Source organism: Symphalangus syndactylus, chromosome 9 (assembly GCF_028878055.3).
Source record: "Symphalangus syndactylus isolate Jambi chromosome 9, NHGRI_mSymSyn1-v2.1_pri, whole genome shotgun sequence".
NCBI lineage: Eukaryota > Metazoa > Chordata > Mammalia > Primates > Hylobatidae > Symphalangus > Symphalangus syndactylus.
In genome coordinates, this window is record NC_072431.2 from 108,155,107 (window position 1) to 108,181,708 (window position 26,602).

Sequence of the window (26,602 nt, forward strand, 5' to 3'; positions counted from 1 at the left end):
ACTTCGAAATATAGGTTTCTTCTTTGTAAGAATATACAGGGTAGTGGATAATTTCTACCAGGAAGAAAATTAGCCTTATGAAGGATCTGCTAGGGATAGGACATTTGGGGTCTTGTGCTAACAACGCCACCAAAATAACTTATGTTCTTTCATTCTTCCTTCTCTATAAACTAAGGGTATACTAATTATACCCTGAATTCAAGACTGTGGGTGTACTTGGAGTTTTTATTTCTCCTTATTTCCCTCAATATATTGTTAATCTAGCCAAGCAATTTTACTTGAGTTTCTTATATCTCATCCTTTTTTTCCCAAAGTCTCACTGCCACTATCCTAGATCAAGGACAAATCTTCTCATACCTAGACTATTCAAACAGACAGTATTGTCTCTACCACTAATCTTTCCACTGTCTCAACCAAGGATGACAGAGTTCTCCAGGATTACCAATTACCGTCATTTGGAACTGGACGCACGGAGAGCTAGGCTGAGAAAAATCCTAAAGCTAAGTCTAGGCTTGGTGGGGAGAAGTACAGTGCTGTACCAATGACGGCTGTCATGGGTACTCCAGTAGGGACTAATAGCACACATATCACCCCTGACTGAACAATTGTATACACCACTGGATGAATTTTTCAAAATCATGTTCATGTCTCTCTCTCTTGCTCACAAATCGATGGCTCCTCATTAACTATTGAACAAAGTCTAAAATTCTGATGTGCATTTTCAGGTTCTCTACTATCTGGCTCTTGTCCACCCTTCCAGCTCACTTGCGCTCTCTCTCTCTCTCTCTCTCCCCCTACTTGAACTCTTCTTTTTTAACACAAGTCCAGCCACTGTCAACAGAATACATCAAGCAAAGTTAGGTGCCCCTGCTTTTGCTGATTCCATTTATCTTGCCCTGAATGTTGTGCCACTTCTTTTCCATCTTTCTAACCTCGACTGTTGGTCCAGTTTGGATCCCATGGTGATCATTCCTGTCCTCTAAAGCTCCCCTGGACACCTCTGGTCACTTCTCTGGCCCCCATCATCTACTATGATGCAGTATTATCTATGTATATATATATATGTCTTGCCTCGACTTGACTCTTAGAGAACAAGTATCATACTTTACACAGATTTGTTTCCCAGTAGCCCAGCATGGGGCCTGAAAATGCTAATGACACTGATGATGATGTGGTTATTTGTGATTCTTGGATCAGTCTGTACTGCTGTTTCACTGAAAGGGCCACCTATTGATTGATTGATCGATCAGGATTACTTACTTTCTTATAAACAACACCCCAGAGAAAAGGGATAATTTTATCAAGGGGAAGAACAGTACAACCAGACTATGCGACTTGCTTCATGTCTCAATAATTTGCATAAAGATTAGAAGCAAACCCAAAATTTGATTTCTATTTCACTTCTTGTCATTAAAATGTCTCTTCATCTCCCATAAAATTGATTCAATAATATGACTTTGCAAATAATTAAATTATTAGGTAAATGTTCATTATGTAGTAGATGGAAGATAAGAGTAAATATGTTTCCAGGTCTTTTCCACTTACAACTCATATAAGCAGATCAATTGAGACCAGGCCAATTCAGATATAAGAAAATCCAGGCCAGGCGTGGTGGTTCACGCTTGTGTTCCCAGCACTTTGGGAGGCTGAGGCAGGTGGATCATCTGAGGTCTGGAGTTCGAGACCAGCCTGACCAACATGGTGAAATCCCATCTCTACTAAAAATACAAAAATTAGACGGGTGTGGTGGCACGCACCTGTAATCCCAGCTACTCGGGAGGATGAGACAGGAGAATCACTTGAACCCAGGAGGTGGAGGTTGCAGCGAGCTAAGACCACATTATTGCACTCCAGCCTGGGCAATAGAGCGAGACTCCGTCTCCAAAAAAAAAAAAAAAAAGACAATCCAATGTCTCAGGAAAATGTCTCAGGCCCCTTAACTGAGTGTCGTAAATTTTAAAATTTAGTGAAAGTGATTTTCCTAAGCATAGAGGTATAGGTATCTAATAGCTTTCTCCAATTACCTTGAGCAGATGCAAAATTCAGGGTTTTGCATTTTCCTGGACCCAAATGTGTTACTTGCACCTGAAAGTTTAAAGGGTTTGGCAGTGTGGGCGGGATGAGGGATTGGCTGATTCAAGGAGCCCATGTGCAAAAGAGCTGCCTAGGCACAGAATATTTACCAGCCATTAAAACTCTCTAACAACAGACTAGAAAACCATACAGGAATAAGATTATCTCCCTTCAGAGATTTCTTTACACAACAGCCAGTGTACTGACCAACTAGGGAAGGAAAAAGGGGCAGGTTAGGTCTGGCAGTGACATAAGACCCACTATATCCGTAGCACATGATTGATGAGTACCAAAAGGTGATCTAAATGAGATATTAAAGGAATTTGAGGGAGGGGGAATTCAACAAAAGATCACAAAAGAGGTGGTATTTTAACTTGTTTTTTTTTTTACAGTTTTGAGGCCTATAAAGGTGAAAAAAAAACAAACTTTCATCCACACAGTCAATTGTGTTATCTTGGATTTCATAAACAGGGCCAACCGACTACCTTTCTCTGAGGATGAGGTACAATTTCCTAGTGCTAAGAGTATTTACATTGCAACCTGAATTAATCTGAGGGAAGATGACATTACAAAGTTCCATACCCATCTGGCAAAGTATTTGGATAGCTGAATTTTAAGCCATGGAAAATACGAAGAATCACACAAAACAAGGACTAACACAAGCATTTAGGAATGACATGGTGCCTCTATGTACATAAGCTCCTTCACCATTTTAAATGTCCATGACAGGCCAGGTGCAGTCACTCACGCCAATAATCCCAGCACTTTGAGAGGCAAAGGAGGGAGGATTGCTTGAGCCCAGGTGTTTAAGACCAGCCTGGGCAACATAGCTGGACTCTATTTCTATAAAAAATTAAAAATTAGCCAGGTGTGGTGGCACACACCTGTAGTCCCAGCTACTAGGGAGGCTGAGGCAGGAGGATCGCTTGAGCCTGGAAGGTTAAGGCTGCAGTGAGCCATGATCACACCACTGTACTCCAGCCAGGACAACAAAGCAAGACTTTGTTTCAAAAAATAAAATAAAAAAATGTTTTAAAGTCCATGACAAAACTGAGACAAAGACAGCAAAGTAGAGAAAAATAATTTGGTTATAACAAACACTAATCAACATGCTCCATTTCAGTATGCAAATTTTAAAAGAAACAAAAACCTAAACCCTTAACATAAATATCAAAATATTTATCAAAATATTTCATGTCATATAAAGTATTATATATTCCGTATCACAGAACTTATTCCCAACAATTTTTTTGTTCTCTGCAATTCAGTAACGTGTCCTTTAAAAGTACTTGAATGCATGTAAAAGCACACTTTAAAAAAAAGACTGGAAAGACACAATAAATATTAACTACATCCTACACAGGTAGTTGGTTTATAGGTAAATTCTATTTTCCTTTTAGCTCATCTGTGGCTTAAAAACTTTCTCTCTTTTTTTTTTTTTTAAGACAGAGTCTTGCTCTGTCGCATAGGCTGGAGTGCAATGGCACGATCTCAGCTCACTGCAACCTCTGCCTCTCGGGTTCAAGCGATTCTCCTGCCTCATCCTCCCAAGTAGCTGGGACTACAGGCGCTCACCACCATGCCTGGCTAATTTTTGTCTTTTTAGTACAGACGGGGTTTCACCATATTGGCCAGGCTGGTCTCGAACTCCTGACCTTGTGATCCACCTGCCTTGGCCTCCCAAAGTGCTGCGATTACAGGCATGAGCCACCACGCCCGGCCTGGCTTAAACATTTTCTATAGCCATCAGGAATTGCTATTATGAAAAAAAGGGAGTTGGGGGAGGAGGTTTGTAAAATGCCATGTTAACATTCAGAATTTTAGAGGCCGGGCACGGTGGCTCATGCCTATAATCCTAGCACTTTGGGAGACCGAGGCAGGCTGATCACTTGAGGTCAGGAGTTTGAGACCAGCCTGGCCAACATGGCGAAACCCCGTTTCTACTAAAAATACAAAAATTAGCCAGGCGTAGTGATGCACACCTGTAATTCCAGCTACCCGGGAGGCTGAGGCACAAGAATCGCTTGAATCCAGGAGGCAGAGGTTACAGTGAGCTGAGGTCACGCCACTGCACTCCAGCCTGGATGACAGAGTGAGACTCTGTCTCAAAAAAAAAAAAAAAAAAATTAGAGTTCAACTTCAGAACTTCCCATTTTTCTCATCAAAAATATTGAAATCATAAAACATTTTGCCTCTGACTCCTTGATACCAGAAAGTTTACCTTCCCAGTGGTATATGCACTCAGGAACAGAGAGGGCACGTGGCAAGACACAACAGGCTGTAACACTTACCTTGATGTCTGTGAATGGGGTAGCACTGGCTTGTCCACAAGAGAAAGAAGAAAGCCTTAATCGAACTGGTTTTCCCCGAGCCTTCTTGGCTAGAAGCAGAAGATAGGTAGCTGTGAGGTGATCATACTGCCACTAAAGGAAAAGAAAATCAAGTTGGTTAGAAGACTACTTGTTTGTGGAAATGATGTTCTATCTTTAATTAATTTTTTTCTTCAGTGTAACATTCAGAACTTTAAAAGCCAATAGGTTTACACGGCATATGATGAAAAACAGCAACCACTGCACCACACCTCCACACACATACAATCTCCATTCCCCCTAAGGAACAACTTTTAAACACTTTTAGCTATTTCTTCTGCTATTAATTCTGTATTTCCAAACTAAATGCTTACAGAGCTTAAAATTTTTTTCAGCTTCAGATAGTATGTATAAATTTCCTAGTATGAGAAATATGAATTTAGCTCTACTACAACCTCCTGCCTTTCCCACACATCTCCTCCCTGTATCCTCCTACGATAATTTTATCACAATGTTTAGCTAAGTCAATATTTGCATTATTATGATTATGTAAATAGCATTCACAACTAAGTAGGGATAATGTCCAAAATATTTGTTACCCTGACATCAACCATCAAAATAGAGGCCAAGAGGTCAGTAGGGTCCTGGGAGACGCCTGCCTTTCCAATTATTAATCTTTTAATTGTGAGAAGAGGGGAAGGAGTAGTGTCCAGGGTGTCGAAGGGAAGTAACAGGGCAACATGGAGGGCACTGAAGATAGTGGTTATTTACCAGTCAGTATATAAATACACTAATATTTTAACAACCAATGTGGTCATGCTGGCTGAATATCAGCTCTGCAGCTAAACCACACAGGGTACTATTCTTGCATTTCCATTTTTTTATACCTTTGTTTTTCCTGAAGATAAAAATAAAAGAGTCAGTTATTCCTTACAAATTGAACTCCACCCTTTCCAACACTTTACCTCCTCTCAACATGTTCACACACATCTGCTAACTGCTTCCCCACTTAGAGAGATTCCATCTGATGTCTGCATCCTCTGCTCTACTCTGGACCAGCTCCTCAGCCAGCTACTCAATTGTCAGTCTAGGGATTCCTTTCGCCTCTATCTTACAATGTAGCCCCAGTTTCCTAGATCCTAAGTATTCTTGTTTCTTGGTTTAATCTCTCATTTTTGTGGAACACATCCTCCAGTGACTTCCTGAGGGCGCATGCATGGGAGGTAAATTTTTTGAGATCTTGCATGTCTGATAAATGACTGCATTCTATCTTCACACTTGATTCTGAGTAGGTTAACAGAATTCTGGGTTGATAATAATCTTCGCAGTTTTGATGGTAGTATACTCTTCTTGATTCTAGTACAGCTACTGAAAAACCTATAGTCATTTAGGTTTTGATTCTCCAGCCTTTGTGTATGAACTTTCATTTTTATCTTTGAAAACTTCCTGAATCTTATTATTTTCCTCCAGTTTTCTGAAATTCCACTAGAACAGGCCTTGGTGTGAATCTGTTTTCATCTACTGTTTCACCCCAGGTTAGGCCTGTTCATTCTTGAAAACTCATATTCTTCAGTTCTGGAATATTTCTCTTTTTTGTTTTTAACTTTAAATTTTTTTTTTAGTTTTTAATAAAATAGAGGCCGGGCGCAGTGGCTCACGCCTGTAATCCCAGCACTTTGGGAGGCTGAGGCAGATGGATCACGAGGTCAGGAGATCAAGACCATCCTGGCTAACACAGTGAAAACCTGTCTCTACTAAAAATACAAAAAATTAGCCGGGCGTGGTGGCGGGCGCCTGTAGTCCCAGCTACTCAGGAGGCTGAGGCAGGAGAATGGCATGAACCTGGGAGGCGGAGCTCGCAGTGAGCAGAGATCGCGCCACTGCACTCCAGCCTGGGCGACAGAGCAAGACTCTGTCTCAAAAATAAATAAATAAATAAATAAATAAATAAATAAATAAATAAATAAAATAAAAGAGAGATAGGGTCTCACTATGTTGCCCAGGCTGATCTTGAACTCCTGGCCTCAACCAATCCTCCCATCTTGGCCTCTCAGTTTTAGAATTACAGGCGTGAGCCACAGTGCCCAGCCTGGAATATTTCTTCTTGTATTATTTTTCCTTTTTTTGAGATACAGTCTCACTCTATCGCCCAGGCTGGAGTGCAATAGTGCAATCTCGGCTCACTACAACCTCTGCCTCCTGGGTTCAAGCAATCCTCTCGCCTCAGGGTCCCGAGTACCCGGGATTACAGGCGCATGCCACCACGCCTGGCTAATTTTTGTATTTTAGTAGAGATGAGGTTTCACCATATTGGCCAGGCTGGTCTCCAACTCCTGGTCTCAAGTGATCCACCTGCCGCCTCAGCCTCCCAAAGTGCTGGGTTTACAGGCATAAGCCACCGTGCCCAGCTGTTCTACCTTGCTCTGTTGCCCAGGCTGGAGTGCAGTGGCGTGATCTCGGCTCACTGCAAGTTCTGCCTCCTGGGTTCACGCCATTCTCCTGCCTCAGCCTCCCGAGTAGCTGGGACTACAGGTGCCTGCCACCACACCCAGCTAATTTTTTTTTGTATTTTTAGTAGAGACGGGGTTTCACCGTGCTAGCCAGGATGGTCTCGATCTCCTGACCTCATGATCTGCCCGCATCGGCCTCCCAAAGTGCTGGGATTACAGGTGTGAGCCACCGCACCTGGCCCACCAGGTTCTACTTTTAAAAGATTTCAAATGAATTTCATTTTCAAACACTTTTACTGAGCTTTTAATTTCTGTGGTCACATTTTAGATTTTCAAGAGCTATCTCTTGGAATGTTCATTTTTATTCATCTTATTCCTATGTCAAGAATGAAAATAACTTCTCTTATCTAAGAATATTAATTAGCAGTTTTTAGCCATTTTCTCCCGCTCCCTGCGTGTCTGGGGTTTTTTTTCTCAGCATCTACTTTTTCTTCTTTCCTCTCCCCACCTTATTCCATTTGTTTTGATCTCCGACTTTCATGTTAGAAGTTTTCCTCAAATTTCTAGTGATTTTTGGTGGTCTGTTTCTACTTAAAAGTGAAGAATTATGTTACACAGCTGATTAGAGGTTCTATGTGTATGACGGGGCTGCTCAGTACCTTGAAGGCTCCTCTCTAAGATGAACGGACAGGAACCTGAACTCCCAGCCACTAATATAGTAGGACATTTATCTTAGCTTTTCCCTGGAGATAAATCTTCCAATATTTTCCCCACCATCACTGCAAATAGGACACAAATCCTGGTTTCAGCATTCTCAAAGTTGAATAGGGAAGGGAATTTGAGATGGTGATTCACTGTTCAATATGAAGACTTCGTGCATCCATTTCAGAATGGTTCATCATCCGCATCTGAGCTGTATTTGGTACAAGAATGCCTTGTGACCTCCAGTCTTCTGCCGGGATGGGGAAGAGGAGGCTGTTATGCAGCACAGGTAGAGAAAGGAATCTGGGGTTCTAACTGCTTCTAATACAGGCTTTCACCCATCTTCCTGTTTTTCCTCTTCACTTCCCTGACTTCAGAGGCTCCTGGTGCCTCTGATTCCTGAGCCTTTCTGGAGCTCTCATCAGTTTGCTTGATGCCTTTCTCACTGCAAGCACTTAGCTTTCAGCTTTCTCCAAAACGCTCTGACAACTACCACTTATACCACTTATCTATATCTTCCAAACTTCTAATGACATCCCTTTGTCTCCCCTTTTATTCTGTTTGTAAATGTTTTGCCTTTTTATCCCTTTTTGTTAAGGTTTTAGGAAGTGTTCGATGTAAACTTAGCTGTTCAATCCACTATGTTTAATGGAAAGTTTCTAAATAATGTACTGAGAAAACTATGGGGCAATCTGCCCTACAAAAAGTGTTAACTTTTAACAGTACGGAATAGTCTTTCATGCTATGCAGCCCCCTCACAAAGTACATGACTCAAAAGTCAACTACCAACTCTGTTTTTAGTAATGAATTTTATTAGTTAATAACTTAGATGGCCACGATCATAGTATATGCTTTGAAATTTGCATAATGGCCCAATCAATCTAGTAGGGGAAGCATAAAATACTGTCATAAATTATGAAATGTTGCCTTTAATCCAAACAGGGTGAGGCAAAGAAAGGACAGTAAGCCTTCATGACCGGGTGCAGTGGCTCATACATGTTTTAATCCTAGCACTTTGGGAGGCTGAGACGGGTGGGTCACTTGAGGTTAGGAGATCAAGACCAGCCCCAGCCAACATGGTGAAACCCTGTGTCTACAAAAAATACAAAAATTAGCTGGGTGTGGTGGCAGGCGCCTGTAATCCCAACTATATGGGAGGTTGAGGCAGGAGAATCGCTTGAACTCGGGAGGCAGAGGTTGCAGGGAGCAGAGATTGTGCCGCTGCACTCCAGCCTGGCGACAGAGGGAGACTCCATCTCAAAAAAAAAAGAAAGAAAGAAAAGAAAAGAAAAGAAAAGAAAAGAAAAGAAAAGAAAAGAAAAGAAAAGAAAAAGAGGCTTCACGGAGAAAGTGTCTGGGAAACTATGGTGGGGTGGAAAATATATACTTATAATCACTCTCCACTTTCCAAAAACTACATTAAAGACTTTTTCCCACCCCACATCTATGATAGCCCCATGTACAATAGCCACCTTTTTGAAAGAGATGTCATAAACTGACTAGAAACAATGGCTAAGAAACAAGTTGCCACTTTCTTATCAGTGATGGCATGGCACTACCCAGGCATTGCAAACAATTCCTGGATAGTGCTAAGAGTTTTAGATGGAGTTTCCTAAACATGCCTAGGATTTCTACAACCATCCTCTAAACCCTCCTTTTCCCTAGGCAAAAAAAGCATCTTTTTCATAACTTTCTGGCCAGTGCCACTGTATACTTCTCATTATAAGATGTACAGGAGAGTTCTGTGTTCAATAGCAGATAAATCAACACATTAGTTATGCTTTCAGGTGATGTCAATCCACAAGTCTAAGACAAAGGTTTCCCTTATCTTTTAGGCAATTCCCTCTTTTGAAAGTCAAATGTCTGAAAGTAAAGTGATAGGGTTACCCATGAGAAAGTTCCATTTCTAGAAAACTAAGAACATTCTTAAATCCCCAGTTAAATGTTAAAGAAGTGTCCTGGCACCTGGGTTGAGGAGAGGCAGCTACTAGCGCAGAGGGGCACAGACACAGAGGAGCGGCCCCTACCCTTCCTCTGACCCTCCTCCTGAGGCCTTCAGTGTTTACACACATGGGTGTTTACATCGCAGGGGTGGGGAAAATGGATCTGTCCTGGACTGAATAGGTTCTCGAACACACATGTGACCCTTAGTGAAGGTCCCCTAGCAGAGAACTGGCTGCTGCCACAATCCAGAGCTACTCAGGGCTGGAGGAACAGGGAGACAGTAAGGAAAGCACTGTTGGGAATCTCAAAAGGAATACAATGAGATCACTCAAAATCATGAGACATAGGAGGCTCACCGCTGCATAGAAAAAGCAGTTCCAGAGTGCTGTATATAATATAAAAGTGGGAGTTCTTATGAGTTGAATGTTTGAGAGTAATATTGCTTCTCTCTCTCTCTCTCTGCACAAAGATCAGCAGCACCATACCAGCATATGGATCACACAGAACTAATCTCTCTCTGTCCTGTCTAATCAGCCCCAAAAGTGAAGGCAGAGCTCTCAGGATGTCACAGAAAAACATACAGACCCTGGCTAATCTCAAACCTGGTTTTCCTGAGGCTCTTCAAATTGGAAAGTATGTAGAGCCAGTATGAATTCTCTGAGCTACCCAGACAAGGGTTTCTCAACCTTGGCACTATTGACATCTGACCTGGATAACTATTTGTTGTGAGGGGCTCTTCTGTGCATTGAAGGATGTTTGGCAGCATCCCTGGCCTCTACCCGCTAGATGGCATTAGTACACATACACAAAGCCCAGTTACGACAACCAAAAACGTCTCAAGTCACTGCCAAATGCCCCGAGTGCCAAAATCACTCCTGGTTGAGAACTGACCTAGACCAATACTTCTGAAGCTTTACTAACCATATGAACCACTTGGAGATTTGACACAGATTCCAATTCAGTAGGTCTGAGGTGAGGCCTGAGATTCTTCGTGGCTAATAAGCACCTAGATGCTGATGCTGCTGGTCCTAGACCACACTTTGAACAGCAAGAATCTACAGCACTGCTTCTCGACTCTGGCTGCATACCACAATCAGCTGGGAAGATTTTAAAAAATTCTGATGCCTTGGCCATACCCCAGACCAACTGAATCATCATCTGTGGGGTTGAGACCTAAACATCAGAATTAAAGTTCCCAAGAAATGCCACTATAGAGCCAAGGTGAGAATCTCTGATCTAGAGTGAGTAGCCTATATCCTACTCATCCCTGGGACTCAACGAAGTATGAACAGGGATTTAAGAATGAGAAAAGAGTACAAAGGAAGAAAAACTATTACTTTCCTCACTACATTCTTGATGTTGGTCATGCTTAACTTTCAGAATAACTGAGAAGATCTTTAGAGAACTGTAACACCAGGAAACAACCTCTACTATGCTTTGTTATGTTTTATGCACCAGAAGGAAAGCAAATAATTTGTATTTCCATTTCACTTTTAAGTCTGAAAATTATAGGTAGAGACGTCATAAAAGATACCATTTTAAAGACTTTTTTTCAATGATTATTGAAACTCTAAGTATGTTATTTTTTTTTTTTTTTGAGACGGAGTCTCACTCTGTCACCAGGCTGGAGTGCAGTGGCGTGATCTTGGCTCACTGCAACCTCCGCCTCCCAGGTTCAAGCCATTCTCCTGCCTCAGCTTCCCGAGTAGCTGGGATTACAGGCATGTGCCTCCACACCCGGCTAATTTTTGTATTTTTAGTAGAAATGGAGTTTCACCATGTTGGCCTTGATCTCCTGACCTCATGATCTGCCCGCCTCGGACTCCCAAAGTGCTGACATTACAGGCATGAGCCACCGCGCCCGGCTTAAGTATGTTACTTTTAAGATTCAGATTTTTAAAGTTTGTGGATCTCATACCAATTTGTCCTGGATAAAATGACATGCTATCTGGGATTTACTTGGAAATATCCCAGCTGGAAAGGGAAGAAGGGAGAAAGTGGTAGGATATAGATTAAATTGGCAAAATGTTATTAACTATTGAAACTGAATGGTGAGAACATGGAAACTCAGTGTTGTTATACTATTCTCTCTACTTTGGTGGGTAAATTTTTCTATAATAACATTTTTTAAAATTTCAGTATCTAAAGTATAGTCTTCCATTAAAGATTATCCCAAAGAAAATGTCCTACAATTTATTTTTTCAGGTTGCTTAAATGGAAACTTCAAATTTTCACTAATGAAAGACTGAGGACCATACAAATCTTACAGCAATTCCCAATTCTTACTATTTCCCTAAAGGCATTATCCATGAAAAAGTAAATTACACTACCATTTCCAGATACATTCTGTGTGTCTTTACTTATTATATCATTCAGAAGAATTCCTTTATATTTTCTCCTTACTGAAAAGAATTGTGCCTTAGCAAAGCTTTGTTTAATTTTCAAAAAAAAATTGCTTAAGGACTCCACCTTGCAAGTTAAAGAACAGATAAAGCAAACATAAATCACAGGTGATAGAAGACATAGTACTGGGCCAGGAGCAAAGCGAGGTACAAGTCACCCTTCACATTAGAGACAGCTGTGACTGCCTTGATCTCTTAAAACACACACACACACTAAAAACACAGGTATGATCTAGAGACTGAGCATCTGAAAGAGCCAAAATAATCCAACACCAGAAATCATGATAATGCTTTCATGGTATTTGGTTTGTCCACTTAGGGGTGACGTGACGCTGCTGTTGCTTTCAGGTGAGAAGAAAATTGCTTTGTGTTTACCTCATTTCCACAGCAGAAACCCAGCTGCGTGTTAGAGAACTTTAAAGTAGTCAAAATTAGAACTCTGTCCATTCTTTGTGCACTAGTTTGTTGTTTCTTTTCTTTTCTTTTTTTTTTTTTTTTTTGAGATGGAGTCTCACTCTGTCACCCAGGCTGGAGTGCAGTGGCGTGATCTTGGCTCACTGCAAACTCCACCTCCCAGGTTCACGCCATTCTCCTGCCTCAGCCTCCCAAGTAGCTGAGACTACAGGCGTCCGCTACAACGCCCAGCTAATTTTTTGTATTTTTAGTAGAGACGCGGTTTTACTGTGTTAGCCAGGATGGTCTCAATCTCCTGACCTCATGATCCGCCCGCCTCGGCCTCCCAAAGTGCTGGGATTACAGGCGTGAGCCACTGCGCCCGGCCAGTTGTTTCTTAATTATTTTTTCACTGTAATTCTTCTTCATCAATGTTTTAAGTACGGAGTGTTTATTTTTAAAGAAGATATCTAGCACACATCAGGATTGTGTGGAAATCATATGTAAATATTTTTTAAATGCAATATTTGTACCCATAATAAAATCACAGGTCTGAAAATGCTACACTATTTTTCATGTACTGATAAAATAAAGAACAATGAAACAAAAGATACCACTCTCAAATTGGTGCTGTATTTTTTTTCTTTTTCTTTTTTGAGATGGAGTTTAGCTCTTGTCGCCCAGGCTGGAGTGCAGTGGTGTGATCTCAGCTCACTGCAACCTCTGATTCCCGGGTTCAAGTGATTCTTGTGCCTCAGCCTCCCGAGTAGCTGGGATTACAGGCACACGCCACCACACTCAGCTAATTTTTGTATTTTCAGTAGAGATGGGGTTTCACCACATTGGCCAGGCTGGTCTCGAACTCCCGACCTCAAGTGATCCTCCCACCTCAGCCTCCCAAAGTGCTCGGATTACAGGCATAAGCCACTGCGCCCAGCCCGTGCTGTATTTCTTACCAGTGAAATTAAATCCTCCATTGTTTGCCTGTTGTTTCTGTGATGTACAGAAAGTTCTGTTACGCAATCATCATCGAGGTGAATAAACTACAAAAAAAAATTATGCACTTTATTAACAAAAAATTACAAATATATTCATTGTTTTCACATTTTAAAATCAGTATAATTACTTTATACAATCAAATATCATTATGTAAAACATGAATCTGTCAATTTCTTGCGGAAGAATCAACATTCTCTATAATCTTTTAAGAAGTAAGCATATTCCAGCAAGCATTTCAAGAGATGAGCTCTTTCCCAGCTCTTTATCCCCATCATCATCTGAGCAACTGTTGTTAAAGTTCTGTTGTACAATGCCGGGCACAGTAGTTCACACTCGTAATCTTAGCATTTTGGGAGGCTGGGGCGGGCAGATCACCTGAGGTCAGGAGTTTGAGACCGGCCTGGCCAGCATGGTGAAACTCCATCTCTACTAAAAATACAAAAATTAGCCAGGCGTGGTGACAAGCATCTGTAATCCCAGCCACTTGGGAGGCTGTGGCACAAGAATCACTTGAACCAGGAGGCGGAGGCTGCAGTGAGCTGACACTGTGCCACTGCACTCCAGCCTGGGCAACAGAGCGAGACTGTGTGTCAAAAAAAAAAAAAAAAAAAAAGTTCTGTTGTACAGCCCAGGGACTGTATACCCCCCTTCCCTACCGCAAGACCTGCATTGGTATTTTCATCAAAGAGCAGCCACCTAGGCATCTAAAATCAGTGGCTATACAACAGACTGGTAAAAGGGTGATTCTAACTTGTAGAGCACAGGGTACCTCAGGTTATGTTTACGTTTAGCACAATTCAAGGAGCCTTTACGATGGTGCCATAGATGCCACACAATCATTATTTTGCTGAACCACAACTTTAAAAAAGAATAAGTAAGAGCCTCTACACAAAATTCATTTTGCTTAAGGACAGAAATTATCCAAATAATCCCTACATGATGGTACCTCACCAAAAGTAGGGCTGGAAATGGGTTCTCAGAACCAAGCAAGGATCACTGAGAACAAAAAGGCAGGAATCAGGAATAGCCTGGCCTGGACCTGGAAGGGAGCTCAGAAGATTACACGGGAAGAGAGGCAGAGGAATACGACTTTAAAGTTCATCTTTCCAACATAAGAACTCTCTTAGGCCAGGTGCAGTGGCTCACGCCTGTAATCCCAGCACTTTGGGAGGCCGAGGTGGGTGGATCATCTGAGGTCAGGAGTTCGAGACCAGCCTGATCAACATGGAGAAACCCCGTCTCTACTAAAAATACAAAATTAAGGCGTGGTGGCGCATGCCTGTAATCCCAGCTACTCGGGAGGCTGAGGCAGGAGAATCGCTTGAACCCAGGAGGCAGAGGTTGTGGGGAGCTGAGATCAAGCCATTGCACTCCAGGCTGGGCAACAACAGTGAAATTCCATCTCCAAAAAAAAAACCTCTCTTTATGGCAGCCCGAGTGAGGGATGCTTTACATTCTGCTTAAAGGCCTCCTCTCCAGGGTACACAGAACAGCTGGAATGGTTAGCATCTCCCTCCTGCTGCCTGCAGTCTGTCTCCCTGTGATCTCTGTCCACTGGGAATTGGTACAACATGACGGCTAACAGGCTTTGGAATTAGACAGACCTTAGTTTTAATTGCAACAGAACTTAATAACCATGAGGCCTTGAACATGACCACACCTCTGAGTCTCAGTTTCATCATCTGTTAGAGAGAGATGGTACGTGCCCTGCAATATATGCAACATAGAGCAAGTGCCTAGTACAACATCTCAACAGAGTAGGCCCTCAAAAACTGGTTATTTTCACCAACAGTCATAATTCTATTTCCTCTGTGACAAAAGAGCCTTTCAGAAATTTGCGTATTCCTATTATGAGCAAACTTTCCTCTGCAAGTCTTCTGTTTTCTAGTTCCGCCAACCTCCACTTTAATGATTAACTCCCCTTACCATTCCGGCCCTTTCTTTAGATCACACTCCAGGTTGATACTACACATCAAAGTGAGGTATTCGGAACCAAACATAACATGAAAGAGAGGTCTGCCCAGCACAAGGCAGGGCAGTATCATGAGCTTCCCTTGTTTTGAACATCACACTTGTAACAACGAGCTCAAGAGAAAGTCAGGCTGCCATCATGAAAAGAAACAGTAAAGACGAATTTTTCCCCTCAATTCATATGCTGAAACCTAATCACTAGTGTAATAGTATTAGGAGGTTGGGCCTTTGGGAGGTGAGTAGGTCACGAGTGGGCTGTGCCCTCATAAATGGGGTTATTACACTTATAAAAGAGGCCCCAGGCCAAAGCACAATGGCTCATGCCTGTAATCCCAGGGCTTTGGGAGGCTGAGGTGGGAGGATCACTTGAAGCCAGGAGTTGGAGACTGGCCTGGGCAATACAGCAAGACTCCATTACTACAAAAAAATATTCAAAAATTAGCCAGGTGCAATGGCTCACATGTGTAGTCCTAGCTACTCAGGAGGCAGAGGTGGGAGGATCACTTGAGTACAAGAGTTCAAGGTTACAGTGAGGTATGATCAAGCCACTGCACTCCAGCCCGGGTAAAAGAATGAGACCCTATATCTTTAAAAAAGAAAAAGAAAAGAGGCTTCAGAGGCCTTTCCCCTTTCTCCCCTTCCACCATGTGAGGACACAGCAAGAAAGAGCCATTCTATGAACCAGAAAGTGGGCCCTCATCAAACACCAAATCTGCTGGTGCCTTGATCTTTTTTTTCTTTATTTTTACTCTCCGGAACCCTAGCTCTATGATGCCTTGATCTTGAACTTCCCAACCTCCAGAACTGCAAGAAATAAATTTCTGTTCTCTCTAAGCCACTCAGTTTATGGTATTTTGTCACAGCAGCTCAAACAGACTGAGACAGCCTTGCATTATTGACTGGTATAAGCACAACCTCATGGGTTACAAAGTAGAGACCACAAAGGTTTATACTAGTGGTACCGTGAAAGTCCAAAGTGCTAAGAATAAGTTTTCATTGTGCCACTTTGACTATGACTGCTCCTAGAACTGTAGATTCCCCCTCAAGATGGTCTCAACCTCAGAAGCCTAGACACCTTAATACCTGGTATCCTCTTGTTGATGTCAACACTGCTCAAGCAAGAAAATAAATTTTTGAGGTTCCCTCCATCATCTTAAGTTTAAAAAAAAAATGCTTTTTTTTCAACTGTAAAAGAACCCCACTCTCCCGCAGCCTCCTGCCTATACCTTTACCACAAGGCATATGTGTGAGAAAGGCAGGAGATGGAAGAAGGAGGTTCTACCATCTCTGCTGGGCTCCTGAACTGGAAACAATGAAATGAGTGCAGTAGAAAAGATACCAAGGGTCTAAAAAACATGATTAATCTCAAGCTGTGTTTTCCAAAGAGGATCAATACTTAAAGCGCTCTGAATTCTCAGCCACACATGCTCAAATTAAGTACAAAACTGCATACCAAAAGCTAGCCAATTATTTTGGATTATCCGTGCCTACTACATTTCCTGTTCACTAGGGCAGAAAATGGAACTGACTGTAATTTCTATTTGATACAATACTTGGGTACCAGAACTATGTATGAAAATGGTAGGAGGAGATCATGCATAGAGTTACAGAACAGACAGCATCTATACCTTAAATATTCAAGGAAATCTGAATTTTTTTTAATAGTTCACTCTTGATGAAACACAATACTGAAAGAGAAAAGCAAATCCTTCAAAAAGCAACAACAATCCATCATGCCTCTCCTGTATATAATTCATTTGATCCTGTAACAGCTCTGCAAGGCAGGCAAAAGAGATTAATGATACAACATGTAAAGGTACTCTATAAATGGCAAAACATGACCTAAACATACACAGATTGACATTAGAATATCCGTATTAGAGGTGATAAAATGAAGACTCAGAAAAGTTACTGTGATCTGCCTAAGACTGGCATTTTTCATTCCTGGCCCCAGGTTTTCCTACCATAACACAATGCCACCTCTCCATCACTCTGCTCCAGTAGCTACTTCAGTAGAAACCAGATAAGCAATGCTTGCCACAAAGGCTGCAAATACACAGGACGTGGGCCCTGAGCTTGAATCAGCTAGCCTATCAGATCCATTCCATTCCAGAACCCTTCGGTGTGGGTTTAAATCCTGGTTCTACACTTACTTGTTGTTTGACCATGGGCAAGTTACTTAATGATTCTGTGTCTCAGTTGCCTCATCTGCAAAAGGGGGCAATAATAGTACCTTCTTTGGAGGGTTGGTGTACAGATTAAATGGATTAAAGGAGTTAAAAAAACATAAAGCCCATAGGATAGTGCCTGACTCTTAAAGGTACTATCCTAACAGTTCTACCTATATTTTACCACAGTATAATATACAGAGAGCCCTTACTATAATAGTACACTATTCTACTCTACGTGCTCAATAAATAGTAGCAATTATTAAATTAAATGTAAGGGAGGCCGGGCGTGGTGGCTCACGTCTGTAACCCCAGAACTTTGGGAGGCTGAGGTCGGCGGATCACCTGAGGTCGGGAGTTAAAGACCAGCCTGACCAACATGGATAAACCCCGTCTCTACTAAAAATACAAAATTAGCCGGGCATGGTGGCGCATGCCTGTAATCCCAGCTACTCGGAAGGCTAAGGCAGGAAAATCGCTTGAACCCAGGAGGAAGTGGCTGTGGTGAGCCGAGATCATGCCACTGCACTCTAGCCTGGGCAACAAGAATGAAACTCCATTTCAAAACAAAACAAAACAAAAAAAAAGATGTAAGGGAAACTGTATACTCTTTTGGAACACTCAAAACTTTATATATTTTACTTTATACTATGTCCCAAATAAAAAAAACTCTTGGGGTTGTAGAAAGCAGAGACTTTATTCATTTTGGCATCTAACACAAACAGTAATGTATTCTATCCTATTAGGATCATGGCTGAGAAGATGTGCAAAGCCCTCCACACATGGAGAAATGATGACCCCCAATGGCTGAACACAGGCATTTGCACCACCCACTCTCTCCACCTCACAAGGGGCACATCACAGCTTCCCTGGTTCTGCTGCTACACTGCTCAGATGCTTGCACTTTCTGCTTTTCTTAGGATCTTGGTGTGGTTGCTGTTAGAATTATGTTGTATTTGCTCAATAGATATTAAAGATGTCATGTAGGGCTGGGGGAATTTAGATAAGAGAAGTTTTAGGAGTTGACAATCATAAGAGAATCAGGAGTGATTTCAGCTTAGGCCACATGGCCAATTAATAGTGGGCAGAATAGTGAGAAGGGGCTTGGAGCAAGTATAGTCTATCTTTCCAAGACAAGCTGGCTACTGGGAAGGATATTTACATCGGTATGATTATTCCAGAAAGCAAATACCCCACAGCTCTACCAATTCTATGCTGTGGCATATCTGAGACACACCTCTAAGTTATTCTGTTGATTCATGCACATGTCCTAGTCCACTGCAAAAGTTTTGGTGAGATATCAGAGAATATCCCCAATTATGTGGGAACACTATTAAAATACTTCTATTTTTTCTAATTACATATCTGTATGAGGCTGTATTTTCTTCATTTGTTTCAATCAAAATGACGTTATCAAAACACGCTGAATGCAGAAGCACATGAGTTGTCTTCTAATAAGACAGACTTCAAAGAAATCGGCAAAGATGTAAAGCAATGCCACTCTTCTCACTAAATTTATTTCTTAAATAGTTGTTTTTCATTTTTCTGTTCCCTTATCTATAAATAGGGAATAAGAATTGTACAACCTTGAAAGATACACCTTCCATAGTGGCTCTGGGCTTTGTCACATGGCTTGCTTTGGCCAGTGGGACGTTAGTAAGTACAATGCAAGCAGAGGCTTGAAAAATGCTAGAGCATTAGGGCTTATCCTCTTTCTTCTTTTGAAATCTAGTTGCTGGCCAGGTGCAATGGCTCATGCCTGTAATCCCAGCATTTTGGGAGGCTGAGGCAGGCGGATAACAAGGTCAGGAGATCGAGACCATCCTGGCTAACACAGTGAAACCCCATCTCTACCAAAAACACAAAAAATTAGCCAGGTGGTAGCAGGCGCCTGTAGTCCCAGCTACTCGGGAAGCTGAGGGAGGAGAATGGCATGAACCCGGGAGGCGGAGCTTGCAGTGAGCGGAGATCGTGCCACTGCTCCAGCCTGGGTGACAGAGTGAGACTCGGTCTCAAAAAAATAAAGAAATCCAGTTGCTACATAAAAAAGTCCAGGTTAGCCTGATGGACACATGTGGCCCAGGAAACAGCCAGTCTTTCTAGTGAGGCTTGGACCATTCAGCCCAGCTACAAGTCGACTCTAGCCACGACTCCAGGTAAGGCCTACATAAGAATGGCCCAGCTGAACCCAGCCCAAATATCTGGTCCACAGAATTGTAAATTATTACTGTTTTGTTTTAATTAATTTATTTTTTGAGGCAGAGTTTCGCTCATGTTGCCCAGGCTGGAGTGCAATGGCGCAATCTTGGCTCACTGCAACCTCCGCCTCCCAGGTTCAAGTGATTCTCCTGCCTCAGCCTGCCGAGTAGTTGGGATTACAGGCATGCACCACCACACCCAGCTGATTTTGTATTTTTAGTAGAAACGGGGTTTCTCCATGTTGGTCAGGCTGGTCTCAAACTCCCAACCTCAGGTGATCCACCTGCCTCAACCTCCCAAAGTGCTAGGATTACAGGTGTGAGCCACCGCCCCAGCCAAATTATTGTTTTAAGCCACTAAATTTCAGGGTAGTTTTTAATGCAGCAATAACTAATACACAAAACATCCAAGTCCTATAGTAATATCCACATTTTTACCAAGTGGCCATTTGTTTGAATAAAAGCATTTTTAAGGTCAGGCGCAGTGGCTCACGCCTGTAATCCCAGTACTTTGAGAGGCCGGGGCAGGCGGGTCAGGTGTTCGAGACCAGCCTGGCCAACACAGTGAAACCCTGTCTCTACTAAAAATATAAAAATTAGCTGGGCATGGTGGCGCATGCCTGTAGTCCCAGCTACTCGGGAGTCTGAGGCAAGAGAATCACTTGAACCCAGGAGGCGGAGGTTGTAGTGAGCTGAGATTGCGCCACTGCACTCCAGCCTGGGCATCAGAGCGAGACTCCATCTCAAAAAAAAAAAAAAAAAAAGCGTTTTTTAAAAACAATGTAGAAATAATATTTTTAAATTGTTTAAACTTAAATAACACTTGGTGTTGTTTATGTTTTTTACATATACTCATATTAGACCAGTTCTCAAAGCACGGTCTGCAGATGCCTGAGAGTCTCCAAGGTCAAACTATTTTTATAATAATATTATTTTTCATTTTTCAAAAGTGCTGACATTTGTATGGATGGTACGAATGCAGTGATAAAATTGCTGGCAGCTGGGTGCAGTGGCTCATGCCTGTAAACTCAGCATTTTGGGAGGCCAAGGCAGGCGGATCACCCGAGGTCAGGAGTTCAAGACCAGCCTGGCCAACATGGTGAAATCCCACCTCTACTAAAAATACAAAAATTAGCCAAACGTTGTAGCAGGTGGCTGTAATCCCAACTAATCGGGTGGCTGAGGCAGGAGAATTGCTTGAAACTGGGAGGCGGAGGTTGTAGTCAGCCAAGATCGTGCCATTGCACTCCAGTCTAGCGATAATAGCGACATTCCCTCTCAAAAAAATAAAAAATTAAAATTAAATAAATTGCTGGCACCTTAGTATGAATCAATGCAGTGGCACCAAACTGTACTAAAATATTGTATTATTTGTCATATACCCATAGTTCGAAAAGAAGCCCGTTTCAATTAAGAATTTCCTTGATAAACCAGTAAAAGATATTAATTTTATTACATTTTTAATTTGAGTACGTTTTTAATACTCTGTGTGACTAAACAGGAAGTAGCATAATGTACTTCTACATACCAAAGTATGATAGCTGTGTCGAGGAAAAGCACCTGTGTGACTGAATTATGAGCTCAATTAGCCATTTTTTTCTATTTCTTTTTCTTTTGAGATAGAGTCTCACTCACCTCCCGGGTTCAAGCGATTCTCCTGCCTCAGCCACCTGAGTAGCTGGGATTACAGGTGTGTGCCACCACGCCCAGCTAATATTTGTATTTTTAGTAGAGACAGAGTTTCACCATATTGGTCAGGCTGGTCGCGAACTCCTGACCTCACAATCCGCCCGCATGGAATTCCAAAGTGCTGGGATTACAGACGTGAGCCACCGCCCAGCCTCTTTTCTTTTCTTTTTGAAATAGTCTCGCTCTGTCACCCAAGGCTGGAGTGCGGTGGCGCTCTCAGCTCACTGCAACCTCTGCCTCCCGAGTTCAAGCAATTCTTCTGCCTCAGCCTCCTGAGAACCTGGGATTATAGGCACTACCATGCCAGCTAATGTTTTGCATTTTTAGTAAAGACGGGGTTTTACCATGTTGGCCAGGCTGGTCTGGAACTCCTGACCTCAAGTAATACACCTGCCTCAGCCTCTCAAAGTGCTGGGATTACAGGTGTGAGCTACCGTGCCTGGCCTAATTAGCCGTTTTTTTCAAAGAACACCATTTTGATGAGAAAGAACACTGACCAACTATAGTTATCTAGACTGAAATGTTCAGCAGACATTTTCTCAAAAATGAACCAAGGGAACTTGTCAGTTCAAGGAAAATGACATATTTGTTGTCAATGATAGAATTTGACCTTTTAAGCAAAAATTAGAATTTAGAAAACTTTTATTTGCCACCATGATCTTGGGTGCTTTCCAATAAAGACTTTTCTACTGAGATCAGTAGTGATTTTAAGGAATGTGATTTAATGTTGTATAATGAAATGTGTTAACGTTTGGAAGATCTGCATAACTCAGCAAACCAGTGTTTTCCAAATAACCAATGCATCATGTTATGTGGGGAAAAGATCCAATGGACAGAACAATGGATTTTATGGAATACAGTACAAAATTTCATTGATATGGCTTCAGATTCCACATGCAATTACCCTTTAAGAAACTACCATTTTTTAAGTTTTAATGGGATATCAGAAACTGTCTGAAAGGCTATTAAATTTTTTCTTCCTTTTCCTATTACATATCTGTGTGAGGCTGCATTTTATTCCTTGGCTTCAATCAAAACAACCTATCAAAACAGATTGAACACAGAAGCAGGTGGCTATACAGGTGTCTTCTATTAAGCCAGACTTTAAAGAAATCTGCAAAGTTGTAAAACAATGTCATTCTTTTTGCTAAATTTATTTTGTAAATGGTTATTCTTCATAAAAATATTTGTGTTAATATGTAATAGTTTTATCACGTTATTTTTTAATGAATAAATATTAAGAGTATAAAGGGATCCTCAAACTAAAAAGTTTGAGAACTACTGTACCCTCATAACTTCTCTGGGAAGTAGAACTGGTTTAACCTACTTTTTACAGATGAATAAATAGGTTCTGCAAAGTTAAGTAACTTGCCCAAGATTCCCAGAGCACTGTGACTGACTGCACATGAGAAACACCTGGGAGCTTTTAAAAACTCCCATTAAGTGTTCCAGGATGGGGAGCAGGATTTCTTTTTAAGATCCCAGGTAATTCTCATTTGCAGATGGGGTTAAGGAACCACTGTCCATTAGGTTACAAGTCTCCCAAACACCAATCTGATTAATATATTTTCTTGTATATTTAGACCACATCATTGTAGGTTCTGAATTCACCCAAAGGCCACACAAACTTTAAAAAAAAAAAAAAAAATTCTACTGGATTTCATTTTACTTACAGGATTCTTGCTTTGCCACTCAACAGGATAGTTGTAATCTTGCATGATCCAGGGATGGTTCAATAGATTTTTCATAGAAATCCGTTTCTTTGGGTCCACCTAGTGGCCATTAAAAAGTAGCTAGAGATTAACATTTCAAATAGAGAACATAGAACACCTTTCCTCCTGAGAACTAAAAATGCATCAGAACAGATGTAAACTTTATCATCACAAAAATGCTGTCAAAGACTTCAAAATGTCCTTGGAATAAATTCTTTTAAAAAGGCAACAGAGGCAAGAAAACTATAGCAACCAACACAGGCTTAGAAGATAAATGTTTAACAAACATGAACTTCATTGGTATGGACATTATTCATGAAGTTCAGTCAATCTATTGTATGATGTAATAGTCTTTTGCTGGAAAACCTATTCACGGGAAATAGTCACCAATTTGACATTCAAGCAGCCACAATGCAGGGCATTCATACTGAATATGCAATCTCTACCTCCAATGAGCTTACAATCACACAGAACAAGTTGAAAAGCACACCTTTCCATTTGTAATTTTCAAATGTAAGGAGAGAAAAATTAATCAACAAAGATTAAGGTTATTTTGGAGTCTAGAAGAAAGAGTAAGGCATTTTCAATCTCATTACGGAGATTTGGTGGTCTGGTCCTACTTAATCAAGGTGAGTGAGCCTGAGGTAAATTTTGAATAAAAGATGGAGATGACTTAATAGATGAAAAAACCAGAAGATATTCTGAATACATAATGAAAAAAAATTGCACTAATAGGATACTCATATTTTCAAAGTGTTTCCTATCAATCTCATTTTGTCCTTATAACACTACATAGCAGTGAGGCCAGGCTCAGAACCCCCATTTTATAGATCAGATTAGGTGATACATTGATTAATTGGTAGAGTGCTTACCTAGGCTTCAGCACGCCTATCTTTCACCCTCAGAGGCTCATTCCACTAAATCTGTGGTTCTCAAAGTGTGGCCCCAAGACCTGCAGCATCAGCATCTTCTGGGAGCTTGTCAGAAATGCAAAATTTCAGTCCTGCCCCAGATCTATTGAATTACACACTCTGGGGCTGGAGCCCAGCAATCTGTATTTTAACAAGCCCGGGGTAATTTTGATATCTGCTGAAGTTTGAGAACCACTGCACTAGGTAACAGGGCCCATTCAATAGTACATCAACTCATTCAAGCATTTATTCAGTATCTACTAACATACTTAATGAGCAAGAGTTGGGAATAGGCGGAATGCCGTGGCTCATAACTCTAATCCCAGCACTTTGGGAGACCGAGACAGGCAGAACGCTTGAGCTCAGGAGTTCGAAACCAGCCTGGGCAACATAGCGAAACCTCATCTCTACAAAAAATACAGAGTTTGCTGAAAGTAATTATAAGGAATGAAATGATAAATAAAATTTAAAAACAACCAAAAAAAAAGAAAACTAAAGAAAGAACACAAAAAATTAGGTGTGGTGGTGTATACCAGTAGTCCCAGTTACTTGGGAGGCTGAAGTAGAAGGATCACTTGAGCCTGGGGGTCAAGGCTGTAGTGAGCCAAGATCATAGCACTGCACTCCAGCCTAGGCAACAGAGTAAAACCCTGTCTATAAAAATTTTTTTTAAAAAAAGAGGCCAGGCTGGGCGCGGTGGCTCACACCTGTAATCCCAGCACTTTGGGAGGCCAAGGCGGGTGGATCACCTGAGGTCAGGAGTTCAAGACCAGCCTGGACAACATGGTGAAACCCCATCTCTACTAAAAGTACAAAAATTGGCCAGGCATGGTGGCACATGCCTGTAATCCCAGCTACTTGGGAGGCTGAGGCACGAGAACCACTTGAACCTGGGAACCCAGGAAGCGGAGGTTGTGGTGAGCCGAGATGGCACCATTGCACTCCAGCCTGAGCAACAAAGCAAAACTCCGTCTCAAAAAAAAAAAGCCAGTGACTCACACCTTTAATCCCGGCACTTTGGATTTTGAGAGGCCGAGGCAGGCAGAAAACGTGAGGTCAGGAGTTCGAGACCAGCTAACATGGCTAACATGGTGAAACCTCGTCTCTACTAAAAATACAAAAACTAGCCAGGCATGGTGGCGCACGCCTGTAGTACTAGCTTCAGGAGGCTGAGGCAAGAGAATTACTTGAACCTGGGAGGCAAAGGTTGCAGTGAGCCAAGATCACGCCACTACACTCCAGCCTGGGCAACAGAGGGAGACTCCATCTAAATAAAAAAAAAAAAAAAGAGCTAGGGCCAGGTGTAGAGGCTCACGCCTGTAATCCCAGCACTTTGGGAGGCTGAGGCAGACAGATACCTTGAGGTCAGGAGTTCGAGACCAGCCTGGCCAACATGGCAAAACTCTGTCTCTACTAAAAATACAAAAATTAGCCAGGCATGGTGGTTCACGCCTGTAATCCCACCTACTCGGAAGGCAGAAGCAGAAAAAGCACTTGAACCCAGAAGGCAAAGGTTGCAGTGAGCCAAGATCACGCCACTGCACTCCAGCCTGGGGGTCTCCTAAGGAGTGAGACTCTATCTCCATCAATCAATCAATCAATAATTTGGGAATAAAAGAGAGTGGAACAAGAACTAGTTAGAGAAAACAGAAAATGCTCAAAGTAAGAAAAACCACACCAGCTATGACATATGGTAGGTGTCTAAAATAAACTGGGTTTACAACATAGTTAAGAAAGGATCTAATAGAGGATATTTTCAAGGTAGATATGAGTGGGATTTTTTTCAAGCTAATAGGAAATGATGTAGCACCACAGATACCTTAAAAGTTGAACCAAACAATTACAACAGACTTCTATTATTTAAAAATAAAGTTTACCTGCAGCATTTGTTGCAGCAGCAGAATGCTACTGGGAGAGAGCCACTTGGGAACATCATATTTTCCTCTCTACAAAAACAAAACATTTAAGAGATTCAGGTTCAATCAGCCTTGACACAAATTCCTTAGGTAATAACATGCTGGAGGTTTACGTTTAAGCTTGAAGACTTCACTCAACTACAATACTTGGTAAACATTATTAACTTAAAAAAATCAATTTCTTGGCTGGGCGTGGTGGCTCACACCTGAAGTCCCAGCACTTTGGGAGGTCAAGGTGGGCAGATCACCTGACATCAGGAGTTCAAGACCAGCCTGGCCAACGTGGTGAAACACTGTCTCTACTAAAAATACAAAAATTAGTCGGTCATGGTGGCAGGTGCCTGTAATCCCAGCTACTCAGGAGGCTGAGGCAGGAGAATCGCTTGAACCCAGGAGACAGAGGTTGCAGTGAGCCGAGATCACGCCACTGCACTCCAACCTGGGTGACAGAGCGAGACTCCATCTCAAAAAAAAAAAAAAAAAATCAATTTCTTGCCTTAAAGAACAAAATCGAGCATATTAAATACTATCATTGCCTCTAAATTATCCACATATCAGAGAAGGGCTAGAGCACAAAGAACATAACAGTAGAAAACAAAAATGTCATACACCTTTGGAATCTGTAGTATTAAATGGACAGTAAGTATACACTGTAGTCCATTTTTGTACTGCTGAAACAAGTATTAGTTTATAATCTCAGAGCAATTATCAGTTGACAAAATGAAGCAGCAGAAAAGCATATCTGGTGACAGTACATAGGCTATG

General features: G+C 41.7%; 1 protein-coding gene across 21 annotated transcripts in view; it reads right to left on the reverse strand.

The window, feature by feature from the left end:
- MELK (maternal embryonic leucine zipper kinase) overlaps positions 1 to 26,602 on the reverse strand; it is a 105,696-nt gene that overhangs the window by 21,485 nt on the left and 57,609 nt on the right. For all 21 annotated transcript variants that reach the window (XM_055293695.2, XM_063609750.1, XM_063609743.1 and 18 more), the window contains 4 exons: positions 25,799 to 25,867; positions 22,972 to 23,070; positions 13,230 to 13,316; positions 4,365 to 4,496 (listed from right to left, as the gene is read on the reverse strand). In XM_055293695.2, coding sequence (XP_055149670.1) covers positions 4,365 to 4,496; positions 13,230 to 13,316; positions 22,972 to 23,070; positions 25,799 to 25,867 — 387 coding nt within the window. The remainder of the gene's footprint in view (positions 1 to 4,364; positions 4,497 to 13,229; positions 13,317 to 22,971; positions 23,071 to 25,798; positions 25,868 to 26,602) is intronic.